We start from the raw sequence: 17,019 nt of genomic DNA on the forward strand, positions 1-17,019 counted from the left end.
CTGTGTACAAAGTTTCAAGTTCATAGCTTTAGCGGTTAAGAAACGTGCCACTGTTTATGAAACAGGATACAGACGACAGACGACGACGGACGATGGACGCTGCGCTGTTCTATAGACTCCCCTACGGTGAGCCAAAAACGCTTATATTACTTTATGGAGGAATTAAGAATAGAGAATGTGTGGCATAGCTTAAATTATACACGTCCAGGGAAAACTATGCATTAGTTCAATATTTTCCGCCAGGGGGTGTTATTTGCCCAAGTAAGTTATCATAATTATTTGAAAAGCCCACTCTTTGACGTCATAGTACCGCAGTTGTATTCTGCTCAAACATCAGTCGAGGCTGCATGCTGACGTCAGCCATTTTGTTCTGCTTGAATCAATGATACCGTAACACTCGCAACTTCGTATCGATTCTTGAAGAGAATCGACTCGAACTCCAGTGGAAATCAGCCGTTGATAACGTCTTCAGGGCCAATAACTATTTCTCTTGATCTCGATCATGTCGATTCAAGAAGCTATTCAAACAATAAAATCAGCTACACAGAGATTGAAATGTAAGATTATTTTGAGGAGAACTTCTTTGGCCATTGTTGGCCGATTCGGCACTGTGAACCCCATAAAATGGAAGAACATGGTAAAAGTCTCACGAAATTGCCCTCAGTTGGAAAAAAATGGTGAAACTGCGGACCCCTAGTAATAGTACCAGAGGGTATACATGATAAAATTGCAAAATCGTTGAACTCTTTGCCCTCGATGGTAAAATGAAGTATTTTTAGCAGCCTCTCTGTTTGATTTTTTCTACGTTTTACCATGCATCAAATGAGGCTTTGATACTCTCACTTCTGCAAGCCAGTATATGTGTCGCATTGATGCGTAAAAAGTGCATTTGGAAATAATTGTCCTTTAGCAGATTGCATCGGAATATGTGGTATTTCATGAGTGGTTTAGTTTCAAAAGATTCCGATGTTTTCCAAAGTTTTACCATCATTGACAAACCACGGGTTTCCTTTGTCGACCATCTGAAACATGGGAAATTTAGAATGCAAGTTATTGCTAACCTCTTTCAACTATCCTACTTCGGAAAACAGCGGAATATTTTTTGATCGACACATAATTTCTGAAAAGCAACTTTGTGCCAGGCCGGGCGGGAAGTTTTTTTTCCCCAAACCACATATCCATTACAATTACTGGATGTCGGGTCAAGTAAGACGGGTAATTTCACTTCCACATTGGGTAAAGGAATCGCGATTCAAAACCCATGGATTTCCTGTTTTCTCGGCACGCCCTCAGCGCGCGCTCAAATCACAGCGCTGATATGAAAACTTAAGAGGGCAAACGCCGTCGCCGATCGCACGTTGTCCAACCTCGTCGCCTGTTTTGGCAACGGTCCAACTAATGCAACTGTTAGTGTATTTTTAGAATTCGTTTAATTGGCACACGGTTGTAGGCAGAAATTCGTTCTCCTCGGATAGCTAAGACAAAAACCGGCTTTCACTCAACAAATTCTAAGAGAAGTGAATTGAAAGGTTCTACACTCTGGTACGCAGGTATTTGGGTTCAGGAATATTGCCCTTTTACGGCCCTTTTTGGGGCAATTTCCACATGATAAAATATATCTTTTAGCCATTAAGCTACATGGTAAATCCATTCCTTGATCAGTATTCTTAGCAATAATTAAAATCTCATTAACATCTTCTTTATCATATCTGTAGGTTATAAATAAATTACTTTTTGTGAAATCATTTCATAATTGGTTTAGAGCGTTAATTCTATCCGTGTTTGTTAAATAAGGATTCAGCACTACATGATATACTTTTGATTTAACAAAAGCTTGGTGTAAAAACACTTTGTAATTCATGGAAACATTAATTCCACAATATTGTAGGTGTCTTAGGTATGCATGGTAAATCATTCTAAGATCTGCACAAGTGTAATCAGTTAATTGAGTTTTACGTAGTACCATGTTGATGAATTCGGTATACCAATCATACTCACCATAACGTATTTTGAAAAACAGTTTATAAACATGTAATCCCTCACTTCTTAATTTACATGGTAGTTTGGCGATTCCAGATTTAAATGCACACTGAATTGTCTTTTCATAACTGGCATCGTTGTGCCATTTCCTTGGGCTTGAGATTAATTTGTATTCAATGATATCTACAGGGAGAAAATCGAAGGAGCCAATTCTAAGGACCTGTTCAGAACTGTGACTGCCATTTTGGGTAGTACCAAAACAGTGCTCTTACCAGAACGTTCTAATACCCAGGATCTAGCTGAGAAGTTCAGTACCTTCTTCACAGAGAAAATCAGTAAGATTCACCAGAAACTGGAAGTGAAAAGGAACACAGAAGGTTGTTCTCCACATCCAGCAGCTCTTAGTGTACAGCCTCCAGTGAAGGTGTGTTCGAGTCGTGTTCGGAGGATAAACTTAGGAAAGTTCTCATGGCAGCACCTGTGAAGTCGTGTTGCCTCGACCCTATCCCAACTTGGCTCTTGCGCAAATGCCAAGATGTGCTACTTCCAGTCCTTGTTCACATTGTGAATAGGTCTTTGCTACTTGGTGAGGTGCCTGCATCTCTGAAACATGCGCTCCATTGTTGAAGATAGAAACTCTTGACCAGAACCTCCTTGTGAACTATAGACCTGTTTCAAACTTGACATTTCTTTCAAAGCTCTTAGAGAGGGTTGTTGCTTTACGTCTGAAGCAACACATGTCTTCGGAAGAACTTTTTGAGCCGCATCAATCGGCGTACCGAGAGCACCACAGCACTGAGACTGTTCTGTTGAAGGTTGCCAACGACATCTTACTTGCCCTTGACTCAAAAAATGAGGTTCTTGTGGTGCTACTTGATCTCTCCGCGGCATTTGACACTGTGGAACACACTGTACTTCTCAACGAGCTGCAAAGCCATATTAGTCTTTCTTGGAATGCACTAGGCTGGTTCTCCTCGTACCTCAGTGGTCGCAAGACATTCGTCTCTATCAAAGGGTGTACATCCAGTACCTCGCAGCTTACCACCGGCGTACCGCAAGGATCGGTACTGGGTCCAGTGCTGTTTAATGTTTATACATTGACACTGGGGGACGTTATGAGGTCATGCAAGGTGCATTCTTATGAAATGTTTGCTGACGACAATCAGCTGCTTGGAATTTTTCCTTGTGATGATTTGGTCCAAGGGGTACCTACTTTTGACAACATTGAATAATGCATCCAGAGTGTAGGGAGTTGGCTTCTGGAGAACAATCTCTGTTTTAACGGCCCTAAAACCGAATTCATGGCCATTACCTCTGCAAAAAGAACGCCATCCATTACCCACATCACGGTGGACGGAGAGCAAATACAATCTGCTAGTGCTGTGCGAGATCTTGGCGCATGGCTCGATGAACACATGACTATGTCAGTCCACGTAAAGAAAGTTTGTCAGAGCGCCTTTGCCAACCTCCACAACATTGGCCGCATCCGCAAATATCTCGATGTGAACAGTACCAAGAGGCTGGTCCAGGCACTAGTAATGTCAAGATTAAGAGACAGTGGCTCCATTGCAAAGAGTACAGAACGCGGCAGCAAGGGTTGTGTCAAGAACGCTCAAGCGTGACCACATTGCTTCCGTTCTGCGCTCTTTGCACTGGCTTCCAATTAAGCAGCGAATTGATTTCAAGATACTTGCAACAACTCACATGATTTTACAAGGACGTGCACCAGCGTACCTTTCCGAGCTAGTACGGAATCTTTGCAGTCAAAGACAAACTCGTGCCACAAGCGGTAGGAAGCTGCACATCAGCAGGACCAGAACCTCTTATGGTGACAGGTATTTTGCTGTTGGTGCAACCCGCTTGTGGAACCAGCTGCCACCGGACTTTCACTCACATGACTCTATTGTATCCTTCAGAAGGGAATTGAAAACGTAGCTATTTAGAAAGGCCTTCGGGGAGTAGCGCTTTAAAGCTGAACTGCATGAATAAAAAACAGAAGCGTCCATGTTTTAAAAAATGACCACCGCGTTATGGTTTTCTTCGGATAATACACGATGGAGTATAGGTGAATATTCTTTCTATGAGGCCGTGTGCTTTTGCTGGTTATATTTCAACACTTCGCAAGTTTTTATGCCGTTTCGGTCCTTTTCTTTGTCGGCGTGCAATTACCTACTAGGCCTGGTAATCATTTCTGGACGACCATTTTGTTGGAACCGGTGCCGAGCAATTTATCTACCATGTCTTCCCCGCAAATAGCGGTGAAAGTTTATATGCTGGTGTGGCATGGTCGGGGATTGTTTTCATTTATTTCTATTTCTATAATTCTAACTTGTATCGTTTGTTTTTTTCAGATTATCATCAGGACTCACGAACGTACAAGCATGTACATTGTAGGCCGCCCGCATGCTTTGACATGGCCTTCGTGCTTTTGTACATGTACTTACACTCATGATCCAGCACTTCCGATGTTCTGCTACAGACTGACGGCAGCGCCACTGTTTCACTGTAGACTATCATGTTTCTGGCATACTTCTGAAGGGTGTTTCGGACGTTTGCATTTCTCTCGGCCACCGCACTAGGGCGCGGTGGTCTTTTTTAAAAGCATGGACGCTTCTGTTTTTGTTCATGCAGTTCAGCTTTAACATCGCATTATCGTAATGAGAAGCGCTATATAAATATGGACTATTATTATTATTATTATTATTATTATTATTGTTATTATTATTATTATTATTATTATTAGTATTATTAGTATTATTAGTATTATTATTATTATTATTATTAGTATTATTATTATTATTATTATTATTATTTTTATTATTATGATTATTATTATTATTATTATTATTATTATTATTATTGTTATTGTTATATTATTATTATCATTATTGTCGTCGTCGTCGTCGTCGTCGTCGTCGTCAATCATCATCATCATCATCATCAATCATCATCATCATCATCATCATCATCATCATTTTTGTTATTATCATTATCATTATCACCATCATCATCATCATCATCATCACCACCACCACCACCACCATCATTATTATGTACTTAACGAGTGGCCATAATAGAAGTTGTGTTTGTCAATTTTCATCGGGTAGAATTACCGAGCTGTTTGTGTAGATGGGTTAATGGGTTGATTAGCCACTGAAACTATTTTCCATATTCAACAAATGATATATGAATAGTAAGGTTTTATTGCTGAGATAAGTCGCTAGCTATGGTTAGATTAGATATGTACTGGGTGTGTGCATTTGAGTAACAGGAGCTGCATCTATCAAGCGACTGCCTTGCTCTTATAAAAGACCTGCAGGCTCGACATAACGTATGGAATAAAATGACATATCATATTTCTCCACACGAGAAAGCTACTTAAGCTGTTCAACTTTACAACCATTTGGAAACGTGAAAGAATGGGGAAAGAACGATGGTTGTTGTTAGCATATGATATCTCTTGTTATAGCCCTCGTACTATTTCACACACTTCGTAACAGATACATGATTCGGCTTCTTCAGTTGTTTACTGTCAGCGACACTCTTGGAATTAGCCAAACTGTTTTTTTCAGGTTTGTAACATCGTATACTTTATTGGCTTCGTACCAAACATATGATAATTTTTATTTCTGCATTCACGGATAATCGGCCACTATGGCTCGTTGTAAAGACTTTGATGAGAAGAAATATTGTATAATTTGAGAAACTAGTTCGCCATGACACGATAAAATGCAAGCCAGATCGTGGAGGTACAACATACTTCATCTAGCGACATGTATATCCAATTAACAACTCCGCAAGGCAGATAATTGCTGTTCTTGACCGACTAACGATTTTAAACATTGGAGAAAATAGATTAGTAGACATACTGTGTTGGATTTGTTGTTCATGGTCTCCCAACTACCAAAAGCTTGCGACATTTGCAACATTGTTTGCAACAATATGTCCGATTGATGTTCGACATTATCAACCGGTAATTACTCCAAATAACTGGTTTGATCTTGTGAAAAATTGTGATTACAAACACATGCTCTGCACTAACTTGGGATAATACAAATGCATAAAGGGCAAGCTCATAATAGCACAAGGGCCAATAACATTACAAAATTTGGACTCGATGAAGAGCCGAATTCACCATTCAGTCATAGCGATCCAGAAGTATTAAGGTAGCAGGAAGGGGTGGGCGTTTGTGGTTTCTGACTGTGAGGGGGTATAGTTGTGTCTGTTGACTGTGCTTTAATAGGGACTAGGCATGCAGCGCATGATGCCAGTCTCTCTTAATTTTGGTTAGGTCCGTCCTTTGTTATGACCAAGTAGCTTCTAGAGTGACTCAACCACTGACTCTCTTGATAACAGCGGCCACCTCAGCGCCACCACACTGGGCCTAAAGGTATAAGGCTAAGTAGTTTCGCGCAATATGCACCATTCTGGGAAACTCAATGAGGAAGTATGCTCATTAGCGTAATCTATTCTTAGCTCCAGCTCGAGGTAATCTTGCGCAGTGTTTCTTCGGGCCAGATACATTGTGGTGGAAAACGTCTAGTACAAAAAACGCCTGGCTTGCGCCAGACTAATAGTGAAGAATGTCTGGCTGCGCGAGACCACTGTGATAAAAATGACCATTACAGAGACTCTTTGACGTAGGCATATACTTTTTACAATTAAAAATGCTCTTTGGTCTCTGATCTTTGATCAGTTTCTCTATTATTGTAAAGCGCTTTGAGCGGAGATCGCATCTTTGGATACAGCGCTATATAAATTTCATTATGTATGTATGTGCGTATGTATGTATGTATACATGCAATAGAATAACCATGCCGTCCCGAGCTTCGCGCGATATGGACAATGCTGGGAAAACTCAATGAGGAAGGTATGCTTATTAGCATAATCTGTTATTAGCCCCTGCTCGAGGTAATCTTGCGCAGTGTTGTTTCTGCCCACATACATTATGCTGGAAAACGTCCCGCACAAAGAAAGTCTGGCATGCGCCAGACTAATAAGTGAAGAACTTCTGGCTGCGCGAGACTTCGGTGATACAAATGACCATTGCAGTCTGGCATGCGCCAGACTGATAAGTGAAGAACTTCTGGCTGCGCGAGACTACTGTGATACAAATGACCATTGCAGAGACTCTGTGACGTAGGCATGTATTTTTCACAATTAAAAATGCTCTCAAGAGACGATATGGAATGATTTTTTATCACCATTTCCTGAACTATATACCTTCTACTTATCACTTTACATAAATAAATCGGCGTTAGGTCGCGTGCTTTTCTTTCCTCGTGACAATATACAGCAAAATAGTTACAACCCCACAATTGCGCTATAAGTCCATAATACGGCCACGGTGACCCGTTATAAATGTTTCGCCAGCTTCGCTATTTTGCCGCTACACGGCGCGTTGGGTCCTTGCGTCCAGGAGCTCATTATCATATCCTAGTACTGGTAATCATTCATGGCAACAACGCGGTCAACGAGTTACGACACTACTGGATGTATAGCGAAGGACCTTATCAATGTACCCAATGTATTGACCACGCTGATAAAATTTAGAATTTCCGTTGTATCCCATGCGTGTATATACTGTCTTTTCACCTCTTAACGGTCGATCTCTCATATTCAGGCTGAACCCCTTCATAATGGTTATGCAGAGGACATTGGTATAGTGATAACTAATGGTAGCTGCCCGTCAATACGAACGGGCCTAGTTTTATTGTAGGTTTCAGTCATTCAATAACTTATTATTGCTTCGTCATAATTGCAGTGTCGTGCATACACTGACGGAGGCCTATATTGCATGTTCCATAAACATGTAACTAATGAATATTTTGAAGGTTTCACCCAATAAAAAGCCAGGTCCTTTACTTGAGTAATAAGTAAAGGTCTCTTGATTAGTGAAAAGTGATTGGGATTTGTTTTGGGACACAGCGTTAACTCGCAGCAATTTAATAAGGTACAGTTGATTAGATAACTGGTGAGATTTCAAGCCTATATAAACGGATGCTTCTCTCATAGCACCCCCTTTTGCTCGGACGTTCTACAGACAGACCGTAGTAGTTAAGGAGCCTTCGGTGTCGGAGAAGTTGCGATACTTGAGAGACTTTGAGAGGGCCCTCGTTCATGGTACCATCTCCACGATGAGATAATTTGCCAACCACTACAAAATACCCGTCGACACGTTTAAAAAGTGGGACCTGGCTGACCTCGAGCGAAAGGATGCGGGAAATAGGGAAACGACCGTAAGGTGAAGCAGATGCCCATTGGCACGTGGCCCGAGGTGGAGGACGAACTCGCCAACTGGTTTCAGGATGTGCGAGACTGACGTCTACCTGTTGCCATTGAAGATGTAGAGGAAAAGGCCATGGAGCTATTTCGTGCTTGGTAAGATGCGTTACCTGGAAGACCGCTGACAACGCGTAACTGAAACAAAACCGCAGATCCACGATTTTTATGGATCCGATGGCTGGGTTGAACTATTTATGAAGCGAAAGAATATCTCTCATCGAAAAGTCACAAAGATCACGAGGACCAAACCAGAACATGCCGCTGTCCTAGTACAGACTTTTCGTGATGACGTCACAGAAATCATTGATCGTTTCGGGATACCCTTCCGCCTTGTATTTAACATGGACCAAACTTTCGCACTGTTTGACTTTCGGCCACTCTACACCTCCAATGAAAAAGGTGCAAATGCTGTAGACGTCTGAACGTCAAGGTCCAATGCCAAGTTGGGGTTCACAGTTTCTCTCCGTGTGGCGGCAAATGGTGATGAACTACGAGCTCACTGACCGTCCCTCGAAGAGGATTCGTTCGGCAACTCAATGCGTTGAAAGATGTTCTTGAAAATGCTATTGTAACGTCACCTCAAATCGGATATGTTAAGCAGGAGACGATCCATCATTGGCTCGACGAGGTCTTCGCACCGTAAGTCAAGGCAGCACAGGCTGAACACGTTGCCCTGTTGTTGGATCGCTACCGGGTACACCGCACTGAGAACTTCGGATTACGTGTCACTGAAGAAGGCGGAATCTTTGAATTCACCCCTGCTTAGTGTACCTCCTTGGCACAACCCTTAGTTCTTACAGTCATGAGATCTTTCAAAAGTCAGGCACGAAATGCATGGAAGGCTTGGAAGAGAGAAAATACGGACGAAGCTGGGCATGTAATCAGATCGGCCTTAGGGATGTTGTGCAGATAATCAGCAATGCCTGGGCGTCTGTTGCCTTCCGCCCAGGGAAGATCGACGCCGCAGGTCCTCAGCCAGTTCTCGACGATGATGAAAACGATGACGAAAACGATGGCCTGCAGTTTGTCAACCCGCCAGATGATGAGAACCAGCAGTAAACGCCTGGCCCATCGGGGGAAGCCATCGTTGGCCACCTCCTTGAAAACTAAGAAAAAAAAATTGAATTAAGAATAAATCAAAAAATTTTAAAAATTTAAAAAAATTGAAAAAATTGAAAAATTATGAAAAAGAAATAAAAATGAAAGATCAAAAAGTTTTTGGAGCCGCGTGTTGGAGTGAGTTGTGAGTAAACGCATGGCCCATCGGGGGAATCCATCGTTGGCCGCCTTCTTGACAACTAATAAAAAATAAAATAAATAGAATAAAAAATAATTAATTAAATGAAATGAAAAGGCCAGGGGCCATTGTGTTCACCGGTATTTAGGTAACGACTTAATTGATAATGGACCTTGAAAAGTAGGTCAAATCAAAAATCTGTATAACATGTAATGCATCCTTGCTGGGAGTACCAACCATAACAACTCGAATACGAATCACTAATGAGCGAGGTATCACACTTTCTAGGTTTTTACTTTTTGCCAACTGCTGGCCAAGTCGAGAAACAGATCAGACCAAAATTCAGTGTCAGAGTTAACCTGACCTAGGAGGTCTTGTGTACAAAGTTTCAAGCCCATAGCCCTAGCAGTTACCAAACGTGACACAGTTACGCTCAAACGGCCAATTTACGCCATTTAACCTCTATGACCTTGAAAAATAGGTCAAATCGAAAACCCCTATTTATGTTTTCAGTTTTGGCCCCTGGTGGCCAAGTCAAGAATCAGACCGGACCGAAATTCAATGTCAAAGGTCATCTGACCTAGGGGGTCATGCATACAAAGTTTTGAGTCCATAGCCATATCGGTTAACGTAACGTGACACTGTTTTTGAAATATGATACGACGGACGACGACGGACGACGACGACGACGGACGACAGACACTGCGGTGTTGTATAGATTAACCTAGGTGTGCCAAAAATTTAAAAAAAATTAAATTAAAAATCAAAAAAATTAAATTAAATTAAATTAAATTAGAAAATTATAAAATTAAGAAAATGAAATTAAAATGAAATAAAAATGAAAGATCAATAAAAATTAAAAAATTATGAAAATGAAATAAAAATGAAAGATCAATAAGGTTTTTGGAGCGGTGTGTTGGAGTGAGTTGTACAGATGCAGTGCTATCTAAACAGCATCGTTACAACCTGCTTACACTCGCAAGTCCATCACCATTCCGTGAACGGCTTCTCAATTTGCTCTATGTTTCTAACCGCTTGCATCATCTCCTCAGTAAGACCATTACTTAACCGTCACTTGCTAATTGAGCAGCTGGACACTGAATCATTATCGGCCGCTCCGTTAGTCCGCTGTTTATATTTAATGCTATCTAAAACTTTTACCTGGCAGACTCTGAAGAAGACACGGTAGTGTCGAAAGCCAGGCTCAACCGAATTCTATGTCGTTCTACAGAAAATGGTGTTATTTCATACTTTCTTTCTGATATTGTTCATTTTAATCGACACAGCATATTCCTATTCTCTATGCAAAATATACAAAGTGATTAATTGCCCCAACATCCTGCTGCGATACCGCCCTTACCCTCGTCTACCCTGCGCCAACCGATGGAACTATTGATTCAGACGATGGCCTCAGCAGGTGGGTTCATTGACACGTTATTGACAGGTATCACCTTGGCTATCCCGACTAGGGTGACGTCACTGATCATGTGAATACCCATTGTGACAGCCAGTAGGCTTGAGACTCCCTTTAAGAGTGTTTGAATTTGGCACCATCCAATTTTACCGCCATTGTTAGCCTTTTGTTTGAGTCTGCGCAATAGGCGCTCATATACTGATACAGATGGAACCGGGGCGATTGCCGGATCTGTCTTGGTAATTTGGATAAAGCACGGGATATCAAAGAGGTAATTATGCCTAAGACTATATTGTTTAGAAGGATGAAAGTCCAGTCTGTAACTGTAAGGCCTGTGGAGATGCTGTATCGGTCCAGATACTGTAAAAGGGCCACTTTGATGAGGGGTTTCTCGACCAACATGGCGTTGTTTACCTTTCTAGTCTTTGTTTTGTTGACTTCGCCACTGGGTTTTTGTGGCCTAAATATAATTTGTAAGGGTTCAGAGAAGTCTTAATTATGTATGTTACTATGTACACTATTTAGTTATGCAGGCCTACAAGCCTGCCAGGTGCCTGGGATTCTCTTGTTGGGAGAGAATTTGCACTGTAGCGGCCCGTGGTTTTGCAGGCCTTTTCTAGCTTTCTGTGTGTAGTTTAGTGCAATACTCGTAGATGGCAGCACCTGACGGCTTGGAGGTTTTGTCTTTCAAGAAGCCAGTTTGGCTCTACTTCTATACTGTTATGAAGGTTGATTGTTTTTTAGTGTGGAAATTATTGTATCATTTCAGATTCCACGGACATGAATAAAGAAAGGTTAAAAAAAGATAGTGTTCTGTCGGGTCCTTCGATAGTGCCAAGCCCCGTGTAATTGCCCCCGGGTCCGTCACAAAGGAATCTCTTGCTGGAAAGAAGTCGTAGAGGGTAGAGATGGATACGTCAAGCATCCGTGAGTGGATTAGAGGCGTTATGCGGATTGAGGACGATGAGGCGGCAGAGGTCTGCACCCTGTCTCGGGCGTCGGGCACGTCGTCCGTGCACTCGAGCAGGGTGCGGGCAGAGGTCAGGTTGGCGGAGCTGCAAGCAAGGCAGGACACCAACCAGCGCCATCGCGAGCTTAAGCTGGAAAGGCGTCGGCTTGAGCTAGAAGAAGAGGAGCTCGCCCTGGAGACGGAGCTGCGGGCAACTTTGAGCGAAGTGAGTGTGTTGGATCGGTATGACAGAGCACCGAGTACATGTGGAGAACCACCTACGTTGTCGTTTCATCCTAAAGAGGAGCCCGACTCGGAAAGGAACCCATGGAAGGGAAAGTTCAAGCTCCCTAACGTTAACCCTCCGAGTAGAGACAGGCAGGTACAACAGAATGACAGTTCAAATAGTGTAGTTTGTTGTGAGGACATTCTTCGGCATCAGAACGAAATCACCGAAAGTTTAGTGAAGCAAAGTAAACTGGCAACCCTGCCAACCCGAACTATCCCTACGTTTGACGGAAACCCGCTGAACTTCAAATCTTTCATTCAGGCTTTCGAGCACAGTGTTGTGGATAAGACGGACAATGCCAGGGACAGGTTATACTACTTAGAGCAGTATACTAGTGGTAATGGCAAAGAGTTGGTACAGAGTTGCTTACAGATAGACCCCCCCCCCCTGAGGAGGCCTATCAGGAGGCCATGAAGCTCCTGAGGGACAATTTTGGAGACGAATTCAGAATTAGTTCGTCTTACGTGCAAAAGGCCATGAAGTGGCCAGACATTGAGAAAGAAAATGGGAAATCGGTGAAAGACTATTCGCTGTTTTTGATCGGGTGTAGGAATGCGATGAAGTCACAAGCATATAACGAGTTGGACCACCCTAAGAACATTTTGCAACTTGCAAAGAAGTTGCCCTTTCGTCTGAGGGGGCTATGGCGTTCAAAAGCAGTGGACATCAAGGGAAGAGAAAAGAAGCGGGCCCTGTTTGCAGACTTTGTCAGTTTCGTAGTGGCCCAGGCAAGGATTCTCACAGATCCAGAGTATGGAAACATCAATGAGAAGCCTGCCAAGGACCTCATGAAAAATCCAGTGAGATCCGATCCCAAGAGTAGGACCCTTGCCACCAACAGTCAATCTGCGACAGGATCTCGAAGAGAACGGAACACAACGAGAGACAAACCGTCAACACCGGCCGTAGGGAACGTGACGGGAAAGACCAAGACTACGCGGAGCTGTGCAGCGTGCGAGGAGGACCATCTGATCACCGAGTGTGAGAAGTTTAAGGAGATGCCGCTGAAGGAACGCGAGAGAACAGTACAAGCGAATGGACTTTGTTGGGGGGGGGTGTTTGAGATACAATCATATGAAACGAGACTGTAAACGTAAACTTAAATGTGAAATTTGTAACCATTATCATCCGACTGTATTGCACCGCTATAATGATGTTTCTATTTTTTCCAGGAGAACAGAAACTGACAATGCTAGTAGTAACTCAACTTCTCACTCTATGATTGTGCCAGTACAGGTATATACCGAGGGTTCCCCCGCTCTGACGTTGAAATTGTATGCCTTGTTGGACCCCCAGTCCGATTCATGCTTTATTTCAGAATCTGCTGCCCAGAAGATTGACGCGCAGGGACATCCGATGTCACTGAGGTTGGCCACGATGCTTGGCGAAGAGGTGGTGAAGTGTGAGCGAGTTTCTGGCCTGAGCATACGGAGCACAGATGGGACGGTCGATGTGAGTTTGCCGCCAACATACACCAGGGGCTCCATCCCAGCTGAGCATCATCAGATCCCTAGGAAGGAGACGGTCGAGAGATGGCCACACCTGGCGGCGATAGGATCAAAATTGCCGCCGTACGACAGCACACTCGAGATAGGCCTGCTGTTGGGTTTCAACTGCCCCCAAGTGTTAAAACCAAGAGAAGTTGTACCTGGGGCGGACAGTGACCCCTACGCCATCAGGACGGACCTCGGTTGGGGTATTATCGGTGTGATGGGAAAATCAACAGGAGAAGCACGCTTTGCCTACAGAACCAGTACAAAGGAGATTGATCCAGGTCAAGTGCAGAAGATGTTCGAGCTGGACTTCAGCGAGAAGCGTGCAGAAGAGGACTCTCAGGGATTGTCGGTGGAAGATCACCGGTTTCTTTCGATAATGAAAGATGGTATAAGGCAGCTTGACAACGGTCATTTCGAGCTACCCCTCCCCTTCAAAGAAGATCAAGTAAGGTTACCGAACAACCGTCCTCTTGCTCTGAAACGTTTGAATGGTCTGAAGAGGAGATTGAGTAGGGATGAGATGTATCATAGAAGATACACAGAGTTCATGGATGACTTGCTCACCAAAGGTTATGCGGAGGAGGCTCCACAGGAAACAGTTGAAGGACGCGTGTGGTATGTGCCCCACCATGGGGTACCCAAGAAGCCGGATAAAGTGCGAGTGGTGTATGATTGTAGCGCCATCTACCAGGGAGAAGCGTTGAATCACCACTTGCTGCAGGGGCCAGACCTTTTGAACAACTTGACCGGGGTTCTTTGTCGCTTTAGGAAGGAGCGAATAGCCTTCACTGGGGACATAGAGGCAATGTTTTATCAGGTTTCTGTACCAGAGCGAGACAGGGATATGCTACGATTCCTGTGGTAGAGGGACGGCCAGCTTGATACAGATCCAGTGGAGTATAGAATGACTGTGCATGGGTTTGGTGCAGCGTCCTCCCCTGGATGTTGCAACTTTGCACTCCGAGCTGAGAAGTATGGAGATAAACATGGGAAAGAAGCGGAGAACTTTGTAAACAACCAGATGTATGTGGATGATGGACTAGGATCCAAGAGGGACACATCTGAGACCATCGACTTGATAGTCAACAGCAGGCCGCTGACCTTCCTCGACACTACTGACCCAAGTTTCCCACAAGCCATCAGTCCGAGTCAACTCTTGACGTTGAAAACCAAGGTAGTCATGCCGCCCCCTGGAAGGTTCGTAAAGGAGGATCTATACTGCAGGCGCCGTTGGCGAAGAGTTCAGAATATGGCCAATCAGTTTTGGCACCAGTGGCGAAAGGAATTCCTCCTCTCTCTCCAAGGGAGGAAGAAGTGGACTGAGGGCCGTAGAAATGTCACGAGGGATGACATCGTGTTGGTGATAGACGAGGACCAAGCTAGGTGCAATTGGCCACTTGGACGTGTGGTGAATACTCGTGAATCAGAGGATGGTATGGTAAGATCCGTTGAGGTTAGGGTTGGGAAAAGGACCCTAGAAAGACCAGTTCACAAGCTGGTGTTGCTGGTCCCTGCAGAGGAGCAACTACCTCGCGCTTAGGGGAAATTGAAGTTGGGAGGTGGTTGGGACAGATTAGGCATTTTTAAGGACCTAAGATGCCTTTGCTTTCTCTACCATTTCCGTCCTCATAAGTTCGATGAGGAATGCTCGAGTCGGCACTGGTCTATGTCGCTGAGGACAAGACTGAGTGCTAACAATTCTGTTCGTTGAAAGTTGTTAACTTGTATCATATGACACATGTTTCGTGTCAAAGGTTTAATTTGATTTGCACGCAGATTTGCACAGAATGTAAGTTGTATTAATTCGGAAGAGCCCAGAATTGCTGTAAGAATTTGATCTAGATGAAGCAAGGTTGTGTAACATTACATGTAGAGGGTGAATGTTAATGTAGCATAAGATGTTGATTGCAGGGTTGCGAACAACCTGGTGGTTTAGGGCTGTACTTTGGTACCGGTACAATTTTGAATCACTAGAGTTCCTGCCTTTTGGAAAGCAGCAAACTGTTTAGTAGAAAGAGTGTTGAACAAGTTGAGTTGCATATGTAACGTCTATTGGAAGAAGGTTTTATTGAATGTGTATGTAAGAGACAGTTGTAGGAAACAGAAATGGAAAAAGGGGGAGGATTTAGTTTCAAGTTGGAAGTTACTAAGTATGTTATTTTGTCTTGTAAATATGTTACAGATTTGATCTCCATACAGCAAGTTTCCAAGGTTGTTAATTGCGTGTTGGGGCGTTGGTTGTGTAAATTGGGGTACAATTTAGGTGGGGTGTGTGACAGCCAGTAGGCTTGAGACTCCCTTTAAGAGTGTTTGAATTTGGCACCATCCAATTTTACCGCCATTGTTAGCCTTTTGTTTGAGTCTGCGCAATAGGCGCTCATATACTGATACAGATGGAACCGGGGCGATTGCCGGATCTGTCTTGGTAATTTGGATAAAGCACGGGATATCAAAGAGGTAATTATGCCTAAGACTATATTGTTTAGAAGGATGAAAGTCCAGTCTGTAACTGTAAGGCCTGTGGAGATGCTGTATCGGTCCAGATACTGTAAAAGGGCCACTTTGATGAGGGGTTTCTCGACCAACATGGCGTTGTTTACCTTTCTAGTCTTTGTTTTGTTGACTTCGCCACTGGGTTTTTGTGGCCTAAATATAATTTGTAAGGGTTCAGAGAAGTCTTAATTATGTATGTTACTATGTACACTATTTAGTTATGTAGGCCTACAAGCCTGCCAGGTGCCTGGGATTCTCTTGTTGGGAGAGAATTTGCACTGTAGCGGCCCGTGGTTTTGCAGGCCTTTTCTAGTTTTCTGTGTGTAGTTTAGTGCAATACTCGTAGATGGCAGCACCTGACGGCTTGGAGGTTTTGTCTTTCAAGAAGCCAGTTTGGCTCTACTTCTATACTGTTATGAAGGTTGATTGTATTTTTAGTGTGGAAATTATTGTATCATTTCAGATTCCACGGACATGAATAAAGAAAGGTTAAGAAAATATAGTGTTCTGTCGGGTCCTTTGATAGTGACAAGCCCCGTGTAATTGCCCCCGGGTCCGTCACACCCATTCAATTCATTCTGCTTTTTTACGCTCGCTCTGTTCCATTTTTCTTTAAGTGCGGTACATGTATGTACAAGGCAATGGATCTTCGGGCCGTAGTCGATCATTCTATTTCTTTTTCAGTCTTAGAAGAGTTTTGTATACTGATCGTTGGTAGGTTCGTATGATGTTTGAGGAATGGAAATCCTTTCGGGAACCCTTTCGTGGGTAGACCATCTAGGGATGGGAACTCTTTCGGGGGTAGACCATATATTGTGAGGAGTGGGAACCATTTCGGGGGAAGACCGTATTATGAGTAGTTGGAACCCTTTCGTG

At 43.4% G+C, this 17,019-nt stretch overlaps 1 protein-coding gene across 1 annotated transcript; it reads left to right on the plus strand.

Moving 5' to 3' along the window:
- The first annotated feature begins 11,018 nt into the window (after positions 1 to 11,018).
- LOC135489762 (uncharacterized) lies at positions 11,019 to 16,615 on the plus strand. The gene is made up of 2 exons (XM_064775280.1): positions 11,019 to 11,187; positions 11,686 to 16,615. The coding sequence occupies exon 2, from the start codon at positions 13,190 to 13,192 to the stop codon at positions 14,513 to 14,515; it is 1,326 nt and encodes a 441-aa protein (XP_064631350.1). The 5' UTR covers positions 11,019 to 11,187; positions 11,686 to 13,189; the 3' UTR covers positions 14,516 to 16,615.
- The last annotated feature ends 404 nt before the right edge of the window (positions 16,616 to 17,019 follow it).

The sequence above is a fragment of the Lineus longissimus genome, chromosome 6, assembly GCF_910592395.1.
Source record: "Lineus longissimus chromosome 6, tnLinLong1.2, whole genome shotgun sequence".
Lineage (NCBI taxonomy): Eukaryota > Metazoa > Nemertea > Pilidiophora > Heteronemertea > Lineidae > Lineus > Lineus longissimus.